This window comes from Pteropus alecto, unplaced genomic scaffold (assembly GCF_000325575.1).
Source record: "Pteropus alecto unplaced genomic scaffold, ASM32557v1 scaffold3, whole genome shotgun sequence".
NCBI lineage: Eukaryota > Metazoa > Chordata > Mammalia > Chiroptera > Pteropodidae > Pteropus > Pteropus alecto.
Window position 1 is genome coordinate 60211255 of NW_006442484.1, and position 13450 is coordinate 60224704.

The window sequence follows — 13450 nt, forward strand, 5'->3', positions numbered from 1 at the left end:
GGCTCAGGTCTCCCTGTAGACTTGGAGCATCGTATACAAGTAAAAGATTTTAGAGCAAAGCTTTCTGTAGGAAACAGCATGAGCACAGCACTGGAAAGCCTTCTTACACAGAAGTTAATCACGGAACTCAGGAGACTCTTTCAGTGTTTTAACTATACCCACAGGCTCACATCATTCCACTTATTACATGATCAATCTTAGGAATAGTGGTTTTGAGAATCAGAGTAATTTATAGGCAAATTACTTTAAACTGTGTCTTTGTGACACAATAAGGTAGAACAGACTAATATAATATTAATTTAAATTTGTTATATGCTGCTTACATAGTACTAAGTGCTTTAAATAAATTATTTCATTTAATCTTCAAAAAGACCCCGCAAGTTAGAAATTCCTATGTCCATCTTACAGATAAGGAAACTACAATAACTTTGGAGGGGTTAAATGCTTCATTCAAAGGCATCTGGAAAGTAAATTACAGAGTCAGAATTCAAACTGTCTGACCCTAAACCTGAACTCTTAAGATGTATATTCTACCACTTCCTAAGAGCCATTATTAATGCTGGTCTCCCAGTGAGAGACAGACCAGAACCATCCAATGACTATTACTACGTGGTGTCGATAAATTATTTTATCAGGTGCTTTTAATTATACCTATCTGAATGGTCCATAGGAAAATAATAGTTCCAATCCATATTTCCTGTTATCTAAATGTAGTACAACAAAGATAAAAAATTTGTCATGTTGATTTCAGACATACGAATGAGCAGTGAACAAATTAGGAGAACACTATGAGAGAGGGCCAGGCAGGTTGTAACAAGAAAATGCATAAGGATCAGCAGAAGTAAATTTATGCTATTTGACCAAGTAGCCCAGGTGTTAGCTGAGATTAATATTTCCAGTGCAATATTAAATGTAGAAAAATTCACTTGCTAAAAAATGGACAAGAAATAGATTAGAAATTTTGAACACCAGGGTTTATTTTATAAAAGTCAGCTTTTGGAAACTTTAATTTTTTATTTCATAAAATTCTGTATTGTTTGAAAATATTACAATGGCATGTGCTATTTTTAAAATGAAAAAAAAAAATAAGAGTATAATTGAGCAATAACATAATTCCAGGGCTTTTAAAACAAGATAATGGAAAGAAATAGGTCATAGTCTGTGTTGCTTCTTTTCTGGTGAATCCTGAGATATGTATCTATTTGTCTTTTGCAGCTCAGAATTTCTTGACTTCCAAGTTACTAATTTACTATTGACAAAAAAATGGAATGGATCAATTTACCAGAATAAAAAAAGTATCACAGATTACATCCTCATAGCAAGAGAACTTATTTAGGAAGCACTCAAGGAGGCAATCTGCCTGGAGCTCAAAATAATTACCATTGATGCCTGGGAAAAGCAGGACTAGTATAGGGAATAGCTTTAATGGCTGGACCTAATAATCACACAAGAGGCGAAATTCTCAATTCTTAATTCACTTTTATAACACTTAGATTCTTATTCATAAAACCATGCTATACAAATACTGATAGCAAAAATTTTACTGAATTTGTATTCATTACATTCACCTATAAAATATTGCTAAAAGGTTGTTTTTTTAATTAATATATTTGTTTTCAGATAAAATATTAGAACATTTGATTCTAGCTTTTATGTTAATGTCACAGCATACAAAAAGCTTCTTAGTATGATTACTGTCTTTCAATGAGAACCAATAGTAAGATATAGGAATCCAGTGGAGACAATACCCATTTGATGGAGGTGGTACTGACTTTAGGGTACTGATTTTTCTGAGGAAATAACCTCCTCTAAGGTTAAAAAAAAAAAAAAAAGACGACGACTTCTTAGCATTCACATTTGCATAATAGATAAGGTTAGAGGGAGCAGTGATTTAAATATGAGAGCTGGAAGCAAAGCCATATCCCATTGCATGGAAACCACAGCCATTCTGCAGGGAAAGATACATTACTGGAGTCTCAGGAAGAGGAGCTACATATGGATACAAACTAGATAAACTGCTTGTTATCCTCTGGTTTAGGAGGAATCACAAGCATAACAGGAAAAATTCAAAGTAAAGAGTTATACCTATTTGACTTTTCCAAGGGCTAACACTTTTTCTCATCACATTGTGAAGAAAATAAGAAGGGATATTTCTTTAAAATGGCTGTGCTGTGGAAGAGGAAGAATGCACACAGAGCTACTGTGCTACTGAGAAGCGTTGCTCGGGATATGAATATAAGGGTCACAGTTACCTTTGACACACTCAGTAGTTCTATTCCATGCATAAATCTCATGTCAAAAATATCATTGAAACACGAGATTAAAGAACCCCAGCTGGTTCCCTACCCCTGCATTTGTGGGAATGCTTCTTATAATGTGGTTTTTAACTATTTGAAACAGAATGTTCTCTTAGATAATACAAACTTCCCCATTATGTTGTTATGATAAGTAAAATGCTTAACTACCAAAAGCTTTTCAGAAACTAAAAGTGCACTGTATACACATTCTGTGTAAGAAGAATGGCATTATCTCACCGATTTAAGTTCCTACTTCCCCCTACTTGTCATGACTGCCTATGATTTTTATGGTCAAATTCTGTAATCAGTTTTAGAAAGTATAAATAAAACTTATAAATAAGTTTTGGAATAAGATGGAAATTTATTTCAAAACCTATCAAATAATTTAGCAACTGATTACCATGTGAGATCTTCCTTAGAAGAAAGACTGTGCTTAATTGAGGACACTGGAATCACTAAAAAATAAAAATCTTCAGCAATCTTTAGGAGATTAAAGACTTTTAAGACTCTAAAAAACAGAAAAGAAAGAAAAACAAAACCAAAACTGGAAGCTACCAAATGGAGTCTGCAGCTTTTCCCTTTGTTAGGATCTGTTAAGGTTCTGTCAAGTTGTTAAAGAATAATGATAATGTTGGGTGGCCTGTTCAGGTAGATTAAATCACCTGATTTCTCTGAAAGTGCAGATTTGAAGATATGTTACATTCGTGTAAATAATAATGTGCAGAGCAGAGCAAAAGTAAAAACTTTGAGTTTCCACTTTCTTGTTCTTTTTTGTGGGGGATGGGGGTCTTTCAGAAGAACAGATATTGATTAGAAGTGCGTGTATATGCGTGTGTGTGTGTGTGTGTGTGTGTGTGTGTGTATTGTGTCTGGAGTTGGTAGAAAAGAGAGAAAATAGAGTTCTCCTTATTTTATGATTAGCGCAAGAGGAGGGATTTTGTTTGTTTGTTTTGCTTTGTGGCCCAGAGTCTCTAATATCTCTCATTAGACAACTGAGGAGCTCATGTCTGCAGTTTTATTAACTGGAAGTTCTTACACAAGATTTTCCTGGGGATCACAAATTACTGAGTGGATGCCGTAACATACAAATATACAAAATGATAACTTGTATCATTTTTATAATTTTTTTGTGATTTAGAATAGAATTCTTACCAAGTTGGTAAAGCACTGAAACTTGAGTTAGATGTTAACTAATGTGAAACTAGGATTTCTGTATAAGCAACTTTTATAGTGTCATACTTGAAATTATATGTAGCTTTAGCCTTTAGAAACTTTAGAAGGTAATGGTAGCTTTAAAGATATGAGAGACTGACAGGGTTGGAGGGTGGGTGAAACAGGTGCAGGGAGGGGATTAAAAGGTGCAAACGTCCAGTTATAAAATAAATAAGTCATGGGGATGTAATGTACAACATGGCGACTATGGTTATAATACTGTGTTGAAACTTGCTGAGAGCTGATCTTAAAAGTTCTCATCATACAAAAAAGTTCTGTAACTGTGTATGGTCATGGATGTTAACTAGACTTACTGTGGTGATCATTTTTCAGGATATATAAATATGGAATCATTATGTTGTATACCTAAAACTAATATAATGTTGTATGTCAATTATACCTCATTAAAAAAAGCTGTGAGAGACTGAGAACATCACAAAAAGGATATTCGGTAATTTATTACGTATATATACACACACACGTACATACATACATTCACTATATGAAAAGTGCTATTCTAGATATTTGAGTAGTAAGGAGGAGAAATAATTATGAGTTGAGTAACATCTTTATTTGTAATGAGCTTATAATCTAATTGGAAATGAAGCATAAAGACCTGAAAAGTCTAATTAAAGCAGAAAAGTCACATAACCAAAATAGTAAGAAGGACAACTCAATTTGTTACACGATTAATTATCAAATTAGTGTCTAGACCAGAGCTTATTACACCTGGCTGTGCCACTGAAATTATATGTTTTTTAAACTTTAAATGCTTGAGCTCTGTCCCAGACCTGATTTAAATTTCTGGGCGGTCTGTGGGAGGACAGGGGTTATAAATTCAGAGGCAACAGAGAAGTTGTGGGAGATAAGACCTGGTATTTTGTACTTTATAAAACTCCCCAGGTGATTCTGATGAAAACATTTGGCACAACTAAGTCGAGTAGTATTTGTGAATCACTGCTGTGAGTCAGGATGGCATGATTGGGCAAACATATTTCTACCAGTAAAGGTGGCATGAAAATCAAATGGGCTTTGAGTTTTATCAGATTTTCAGCATTAACTCATCATTTTTCCATCTCGCTGTAACACTGAGGTTGAGCAATACCAACCTTGATCATGAGAACAAGAGTTCACAGCAGAGCTGAACATCTTCATGTAGGGGCAGCTTGTGTCAAGTTTTAAAGGAAAGATCTTTCTTTCCCAACACAGAAAAGAAAAACTTGCCAGGGAAAAGGAACAGCATGTATTCCGGAAAGTAAAACAGAGCTTGAAGCACGATGTATTGCAAAGTTGTTTAAAAGAGAGGGTTCATGCAGAGGAACACTGGACTATGGAGAGTATCAGATTCCCTCCTTGGGTTCCACTATGTTTTTATTATGGAAAAATGTGACTACCAAGTCTAGGATTTAATAAGTCTCAATTCAATAAACTCTATGTTACTTTTGTTTACTCAAGCTATACTCAAAAAGGTTAGTGTCTTATTATTTTCATTATAATCTGCACATCTAGGGGACATTCTTGGCTGTGAATTTTCGTTTCTTTTTCATAACCTTTAAAGAGGGTTCTAGGTTCTATAATTAATTTTTATTCAATCTTTGTACTTAATAGAGAAAAGCCAGGACTACAGTGACCTGGTGTCGATGACATAAAGTATCTGTTACAAGATGACTTTGTTCAGAATGACAGAAAGAAAGAGTGAATTTCCAAGAAGATTATCATTGTACTGAAGATTTAAGAGTTGGGCTTACACGACTTGAACCAAATGCCGATATTATGGTTACCTGAGTGAGTGATTCCTGGTAAGATCAGGTTGGCGTTCCTGTAGAATTTCGAAGATATTGGGTTGGCGCAGAAACGCAACAATCTTGTCATTGTAAGCTGAAAAATCAGAAAATATAACAATATTTTAAAAATCTGGTATTAGTTTTGTGCATATAAATCCAAACTTTAAAAAATTAATTTTTCTGGTAAATATTCCTTGTACTCAAAGTCAAAGTTTGGAGCCGCTACATAAGCTTAAGTTCCAGTTTGTGTCTACCCCATTATATGAGAATTGGACATAGATTTATTAGGTGTGACTTACTTAAGCACTCATTAAACTCATTTGATGAGCCGTATGTCATCAAATTGCAAATGAGATCACAAACAAGATTCTAGATACTAATTGTTTTAAGCTAATGCGTACCAAAATCAACTTTATAAGTAACTGTTAGAAATGAAAAACTATCTTCTGATTAAATATCAGCCACATAGAAATCCTAGTTCCGTCATGACTCTTGTGTTCATAAATATGATCAAGAAATATGGCTTACCTAAAGTAATAAATGGTCAAACAAGTATAATTCTTTGGGCATTTGCCAGTTCAAATTTAGTTGCACCATGCTGCCTACCTATACACATTTTAGTTAAATATGAATAAACTTTTTTAAAAATACTATTTGCTGACATGGAATCTCACTGTTAAATTCAAAGTGTCCCTAACTACATATTTCAGCATATATCAATAATAAAACTGCCTTTATAATTAAAATTTGTCAATGATTTTTTCACATTCTATCCACGATCAGATACTAGGTAACGTTTTGAGCAACAATTTTATAGTACTTTAAAATTCTGTGTTCAGTATTTACTATCCTCTTAGTAATGACATAATAAAGCAAAATCTGCTTACTTTGACCCAAGAATTTTCTTATCTAGTGGCTGTCAAACTCCTTTAAGCCATGGGCATTACATTACATTTCATGGTAAAGTTTTTCTTAAAAAAGTTAACGTAAAAACAGACAAATGGAGAGCTGTTCAAATTTAAGATGGAGCAGGGAGTTCCTATGTTCCCCGGCCAGCCTGTCCGCTCCACCTGCCTTAGGGATTCAGAGTTTGACAACTGACCTACTTCGACCTTATCCTTTTAATAACAATTAAGCTGTTCTTCAGGCTTATTTGCCCACAGCCATTTATTTTTATTTTACAATTATGCTCTGAAATTTGCCACAAAAATCCTTAAGGATGTGCTATCATTGCTTTTGTATTTCGTGAAGTGCCTACAGGCTCACATCCCACTGAAATTTTGTCCAACCATTAATATATATCAAGAATATGCTTAACCAAATGCCTAATTTGAAATTACCACATAGTATAGTTGCCTTAAAGACATTTTTCTTTAACGTCAACAAACCACTATAACAGCTCTACTCAGAAAAGATAGAGTAGTATAAAAAAAATCTCCTCCTATAGGATCGTAAGACATAAGTGCTTTGAGATTCAAATCAATTTCTTAGGGATAATAGAACAGTTTCTCAGTACAAGGCAAAAGTAGCAGGCTGACAACAGGGAAGCACAGCACAGAATGCATGGTACATACTGACATGAAAAGCAAAGATAAAGATTTCTGGAAAGGGATGACATACCCACTGGAACCATGTCCTGGTATTGTGGCCTACTGACTGTATTGAATGTACTCGATGGCCTGGGAAGAACTGGTGGTCCTGCATGTCGAGAATCTTCTCCTACCTGCAAACATGAGCATCATTTATACTCTGCCTGCCCCAAGACTTAGAGTACTTTATGTCAGCAACCAGAGCCAAGTTGTTCAAAATACTTGACAACGAGCATTGGTAAGTACCAACTGAACAGAACTGATGCCAGCTGAGGATTATTCTCGAAAGCTCTGCTTTGGTTGCTGAATTGAGTGGAAGGTTTGGGGCATCCAGGTCCTCGAGAGGGGCTGGGGCAGTGACTATTTACTCAGTGGTAGAGGAGCAGTTCCATAAGTTTACAATTATTGAGGTTTTAGATGTTAAACAGCAGACATGTTTATCAGGAAAAACTTCTGCCTTGACAGAACACAAATCTGCAACAATGCATTCAGAGAGAAGACCTAGGCAGTCCAAAATATATCCAGCAGTGCCAGGATATGCCTTCTTTTGGCCACGGCAGGTAAGGTCATTCTCTGCCCCAGCAGAGAGGCTGAAGAGCAGCCCTCTTCGTGTGGGTTTCTGAGTTGGTGTATTATCTTCTTAGAGGCAATTTTATGTGCCTATTAGAGCACCCAGCACAACAGCTCTTTCTGGTTTGAACCTCCCACACCAGGGAGCTAATCATAGCAGGTGTGGAGGAGCTAAATAGGGTTGCCCTGACCTGAATTATTTATTATACTTATTATAGATTTAGAAACTCATATATACAAGTAGATAAACAAAAATGCCTATTAGTATTTACCAGAAAACTCTAACATTGCTTTAGCTTCTGTTTTAGCATTTCCCCACATATTACAGAAGTCTTTTAAGACGACATTAGAACAGTAGTATAAGAAAATAAGAGAACAAAAGGCAAAATAAAATAACTTACTGGATTTATAAATTGGTATTTTAAAATAGAGCTTCTACTCCCGCCCGTTCAAACCTTCACAAACATTTTATCATATTGCATCAGTTAGGTGTTTGGTGAGGGTTTTCCTAAAGGCCCTAAAACTGGAAATATCATCCCCACCCTACACTGCTTGCTTATCCTTCAAGAATGCACTCACTCATTCAAAGCATAGTTCAAATAGCCACTCCTGGATGAAGCCTTTCCTTACCTTCAAGCTGGCATTAAGTGTGACCTTCTCTGAGCTGCCATGGCACTTGATGTACATTTATAAGGCAGATGCCATTACTATCAGTTTATAAAGCACTTTTTACTCCTATTTGTATTCTTTTGCATTACGGTTAGTTTCATATATTCTCTTCTTAATAAGAACACAGGAACGCACATTTCTACACTGTAGACGTTTGGTAAGTATTAATTTTTGGATAGAAGAGATACCAAAGTTTCTACTACCTGGAATATTTACTAAATAAGTATAAGAGAGTGTCTGGAAAGACTTGTGTATGTAACTAAGAGTGTCTCACTCTGCTTCTCCTGAGTTATTGGCTTTAAGGAATGAAGTCAGCCACTCTTGCAGAGATTCAGTCATTAACTACACCTTGTTTGTCACTCACAGAACTTATTATTTCAATATACCTACATATATTTTCCCTCCTGTTGGAATGTTGCTATGTATCATCATTTCCCAGAACAGCCAAAGGTCTTCTCCTTGACACTCCACTTCTTCGAACCAGACCATCAGACAGTAACAAATGTGCATATAGCTGTAGGATGTTCATGCCTCCGATGTTCTGGGCCAGGAAGCACATTCCTTTCAAAAGTTTAACAACACTGGGGCCGAATGCTGAGTCTTTATGGGGTATCTCTGGTCCACTGCTCAGTTTCCATCAAAACAAAGGGAAATCTTCATTCAAATTTTAATGTGTACCTTAGGATCCCGCTCCACAATAGACTACTATTAGACCACGAAAATAATTCAAATTCTGAGGCAGAGGGGTTGAAAGAAAATGTAAGTGTTGTTCTTAATCTTGTGCATGTAGTCCTGACCAGACTGAACAGTCAGCTTTATACTGTGAAGGCAAGCTAGGGCAAACGGCTAAAGTGCACTGGCCACGTAACAAAGCCAGGCAGGGCTCTAACCATGCTACATATCATGCACAAGGTCTAAAGGTGAGAGATCTGTTCTGCTTTTAAGAGGAATGCTGTTAGCATCATCTAGTTCACCACTAATAGTTTATATGACAGCAAGGTAAAGATTTATTAGCTATTCATAAAACATAAATATTTTTGTAGATATTTCATCCTGCAATAAATTTGTATATTATTTTTATATGAGCTTCTCATATAAACTCTTCTATGTCTGCACTTATAACCAGCAAACACACAGGATGCATTAGAGCAAGTATGTAAATCATGAGAGGAAATTCTAAGACTGGAATTTTGATGAATCAAATCCAGTTATTTACTGTATTCATAATCTTTTCTTATAACAGAAGGTACAATAATATTTGACCTAAAACATAATACTGAAAATATGATATGGACACAGATGTGGAAAAGGCATGCAGGAAAAGAATCTTAAATATGTTTAAAGGAATTTTTAGAAACAATGTATATTAAGTGATGATATATGTTCAAAGCATAAATCCGTATTAAGGAGGAAAAAATTTGACCTAAAACGTTCCTATTATTTAAGGTGCTAATGAAAAAGGGAAGCAGGAAGAGATTATTTCTTTTTTCTTTTCTTTAGTTGTTGGGGTGTTTTGGAGGAAGGGGGAGGTAAGGCTATTAGAAAGCCCTCATGTGGTTACCACTGGTCACTGCAAACTAGCAAAGTAGACAAAAAGCAGAGCTTTTTATATTTCTTAATTTCCCCATTTTCTCTGGGCATTTAGAGTACATAAGTCAACTCCCAGATATCCTCTAATTTTAAAAAATGTTAGTGAGAACACCACAATTCCATATCTTGGCCCTAGGTTTTAATCTAATCCACAACCCTTACTAAGGAAATTTCCTCACATTTTACCGAATTGTAGCCCACTAAAAGTTACATTCATTTCTTCCTCTGAAGCTTCACTTAAGTATGCTAAAGGGTGTGTATCCTCTCTTGAACTTTTTATTATATTATGTATTCTCTCTCACCATCTTCAGAATTTAAGAAAACCTCTAATTTCTTCAACCTTTCCTCATATATCCTGCTTTTTAAAATTCCATCATTAAGGTTCTGTATGTTTCTAAAAGAAGCCCTGTCAATATTCCAACACTTTCAGCCTCCAAATGACAATCTCTAAGTCAAGCAAGGAAAACAAGATAAAACAATAATGAAAAGCCAGCACAAGTCCACACAGCGCCACATCCCTGTAGCTTCTCTCAGCCACAGGTCGGTTCCTAAGGCTGGTGACTCACCTCGCCTGCACTGTGGCTGCGCTGCCTCGTCAGGTGCTGCCGATGGACCAGCGCGCTGGTGGGTCGACTGCTTTGCAGTGGGAGCCGGGGATCAATGAAAGTGGTGGTTCGGGAGTTGTGGTCAACAAAAAATGCCTAGGAAACAATCCACTCAAACAGTCAGTACGCACAACACACTTGTCTTAGCAGGCCTACCATTTCACGCATTCAGGAAAAGACCAGCTTTTGAGTAACGATCTTAGCTCCATTTTCTCCTAATTTTAAATCTTTGGGGGGAATTTTTCCTTACTCCTTCAGGACAGACCAAAGTGAGAAAGCCATGCTTAAATTGGATCATGAATGAAGAGAGCACGAAGGAACATTATTCCTGGTTTTAGAAAATACTCTACGAGATAGTCATCAAAGATATGACCTTAGAAAGAAGTCATATGAATGGACATTTGGACTTCTCTTAACTGATGCTCTTTAAGCTCTTACTACTACCCATAGTTATTACAAAGTTCTTATCACCGGAACCTACAAACATCATTGACTTCTCTTTTCTTTCTCCTATGCAGTCAGCCACAGAGTCCTCCCCATTTTCCCATTGTAGTGTCTCCTCTATTTGTCCTGACTACTATCCCATTATTTCAGGGCTTTTATATATATTATTATATTATTAGATAGTATTAATAGTCTCAGTTCTACATCAACAACATGATTCATTTAACTGTCACTTCACTATCAGAATATTCTTTCTAAATGCTTTGATTATATCACCACTCCAGTCCAAACCTGTACTGGCTATCCGTTATCTTTAGGAAAAAACGCTGCTCTCTGGTCAGTTTTCCAAGACTTTAAAATCTCCTTCCTATTTGCCTTTCCAGTTTAATCATCGATCATACACATCCCCAGAAATCCTGTGAGATACAATGACTCTGGGCAAGCCACTTAAGTTCTCTGCACTTGCATAAGATTTCTTATATAAACATGTCATCTCATTTATAATAAACGTTTCTCCCCCATAATCTGAGAAGAGGGAGGAAACCATGTTTATGTTTACTGCAGAATCTCTGGTGACATGAAATCATGAATGAGCATAAATCACTTGCTCAGTGCTGCAGTAAGAATTGCATACAATGTAGAGGAGCCTTTTTTAAAAAATCTTGTTTAATTCTAAAGCTCTATATGAGTGCTATTTATCGTTATCTTTAGGAACCAAAAGGTATAAATTTTCAAAGTAAAATTCACTCAAGGTAATAATGAAGCCCATGACCTCAATGGCAATTAGAAAACATACATTTTCCATTATCAGATAAAGTTAATTAGGCCATCAAAGATAAAAGAGACTATTAGCAGATCCAGGAGACTCATTACCTATAAATCAAGTGTCAGGGCACATGATAACATATTAAATAGCCTAAATGAAAAGGAACTGACTTCTCAAACTGATGGAGCACAATTAACAAAGTACCTTAAAGACTAATAATGACTACATCTAGGCAAACTCCAGGGGCAGGTAATGCATTTATGCTTATAAAAAATATCCCCTTCCCATTATGAAATAAAATATTTCTGTATATACATAATCAAAAAACAGGGCAAAATAATTTGTAGGTAGCTCCCAAATAGGAAAAAAAATGACTTCTTTGTAAAGAAATAACTTTAAGCAGTAGATGCACTAGAAAACAAAGCAGAGAAATGGAGAGAATTAGAGTCCTTGCCAGTCCCTTCTCACAATATCCCATTTCGAGGTAATGAAGACTAGATTAAATAGAAGTCTTGTAGGAGACGGTGTCACTAGCCTCACACCCCCAGGTAATGCTCTTTTTACCCTAATTGTCAGGTGGAACATCTTTCTTCTCTGATTTTGTTTAAAAAAAAAAATACACCAATGATAAACCTTACACAGGCTTGTATTGGTAGGCTCTGGTTCAAATGTCATGTCTGGTCCCCATTTGATTTGGGTTTCTATTACACTTGTACATTATTTCTGCCACTATTCAAAATGTCATAAAATAGGAATTCAATCATTTTTACAAATGGACATTTCAAAATAATAGGTTATAATCGACCCCATATCTACTTTATGTAAGTTAAGATTAAGTTATATTACTAAAACAATAATATAAGCCATGTTGTTTAAGGGAAAAATACAAAGAGTTATAAAATAAAATTGTCTGTTTACCTAATTTCTTGAGAATGCTTTGAAGGGATGGGTGGCCATTCAGAGGTAACCATGATGCATTTGTAATTATAAGGACAAATGGGTGTGCACATCTAGGTCAATTGTGATTTACATGTAGTATCATAGTATAATTTGATGTTAAGAGACTTGTCTAAAATTCATCCTCTAAAGAATTACATTTAAATGCTTTGAGGGTAGGGACTCTTTCTTACTCATCCTGTTACCCCCAGTAGCTTTTAGGGCTGCATCTGGGAGAGAAAGGGTGCTCTGTAAATAAATTGCCAAAACTCTAATATGCAGACTCCTGACCAAAATACAGAAAGACAACTCACAATTAGCTAATTAAGTATTAAAAGTCATGTTCTTTTATATAAGCATAGAAATACTTAAAGATTTGAAAAAAATATAAATGAGGGGGTGTGTTTGTGTGTGTGTGTTGGGTGGAAAGGGTAAAGAGCTAAAGCCTATAAAGTCGCAAATAGGATAGAAAGTTTTAAAACATCCTATTGGAGATATGAATAAACTAACATACTAAAATTCGAGAAGTGGGAGGCAAAATAGTGATTAAATGTTTGGGATCTAGAAAAAGACAAGTCTAGTTCTGAGCTCTAGCTCCACCACTTACTAGAGGCATAACCTTGGGCAAACTACTTAACTCTTTTAAACTACAATTTCTTTTCTGTTAAATGGGGATAATAACACCTACATCAAAGAAAGGTTAAATAAAATGGTTTATATACATTTTAAAACATAGTACCTGTGACCCCTTAAATGTGAGTTACTATTGTTATTACTAATAACAGTTTTAACTTCTAAGACATTTTTCTAAGGATCACATGCTTCTTGCTACAGTCCATGCACAGGCTCCAGTGAAATTACACTTCCCAAGCTCCTTGTAGGTATGTGTGACCCAGACTAAGTTCTGACCAATGAGATATAAACAGAATGTCACGTGGTTCTTCTGGACAATCCCCTTACACAAGGAGATTTTTACAAAAAAAAAAAA

General features: G+C 35.6%; 1 protein-coding gene across 1 annotated transcript in view; it reads right to left on the reverse strand.

The window, feature by feature from the left end:
* Positions 1-13450, reverse strand: part of HECW2 (HECT, C2 and WW domain containing E3 ubiquitin protein ligase 2) — a 205516-nt gene that overhangs the window by 59043 nt on the left and 133023 nt on the right. Inside the window, exons 14-16 of the mRNA XM_025039312.1 lie at positions 10278-10412; positions 6914-7016; positions 5291-5387 (exon numbers count right to left, since the gene is read on the reverse strand). Of these exons, the coding sequence (XP_024895080.1) occupies positions 5291-5387; positions 6914-7016; positions 10278-10412 (335 nt within the window). The remainder of the gene's footprint in view (positions 1-5290; positions 5388-6913; positions 7017-10277; positions 10413-13450) is intronic.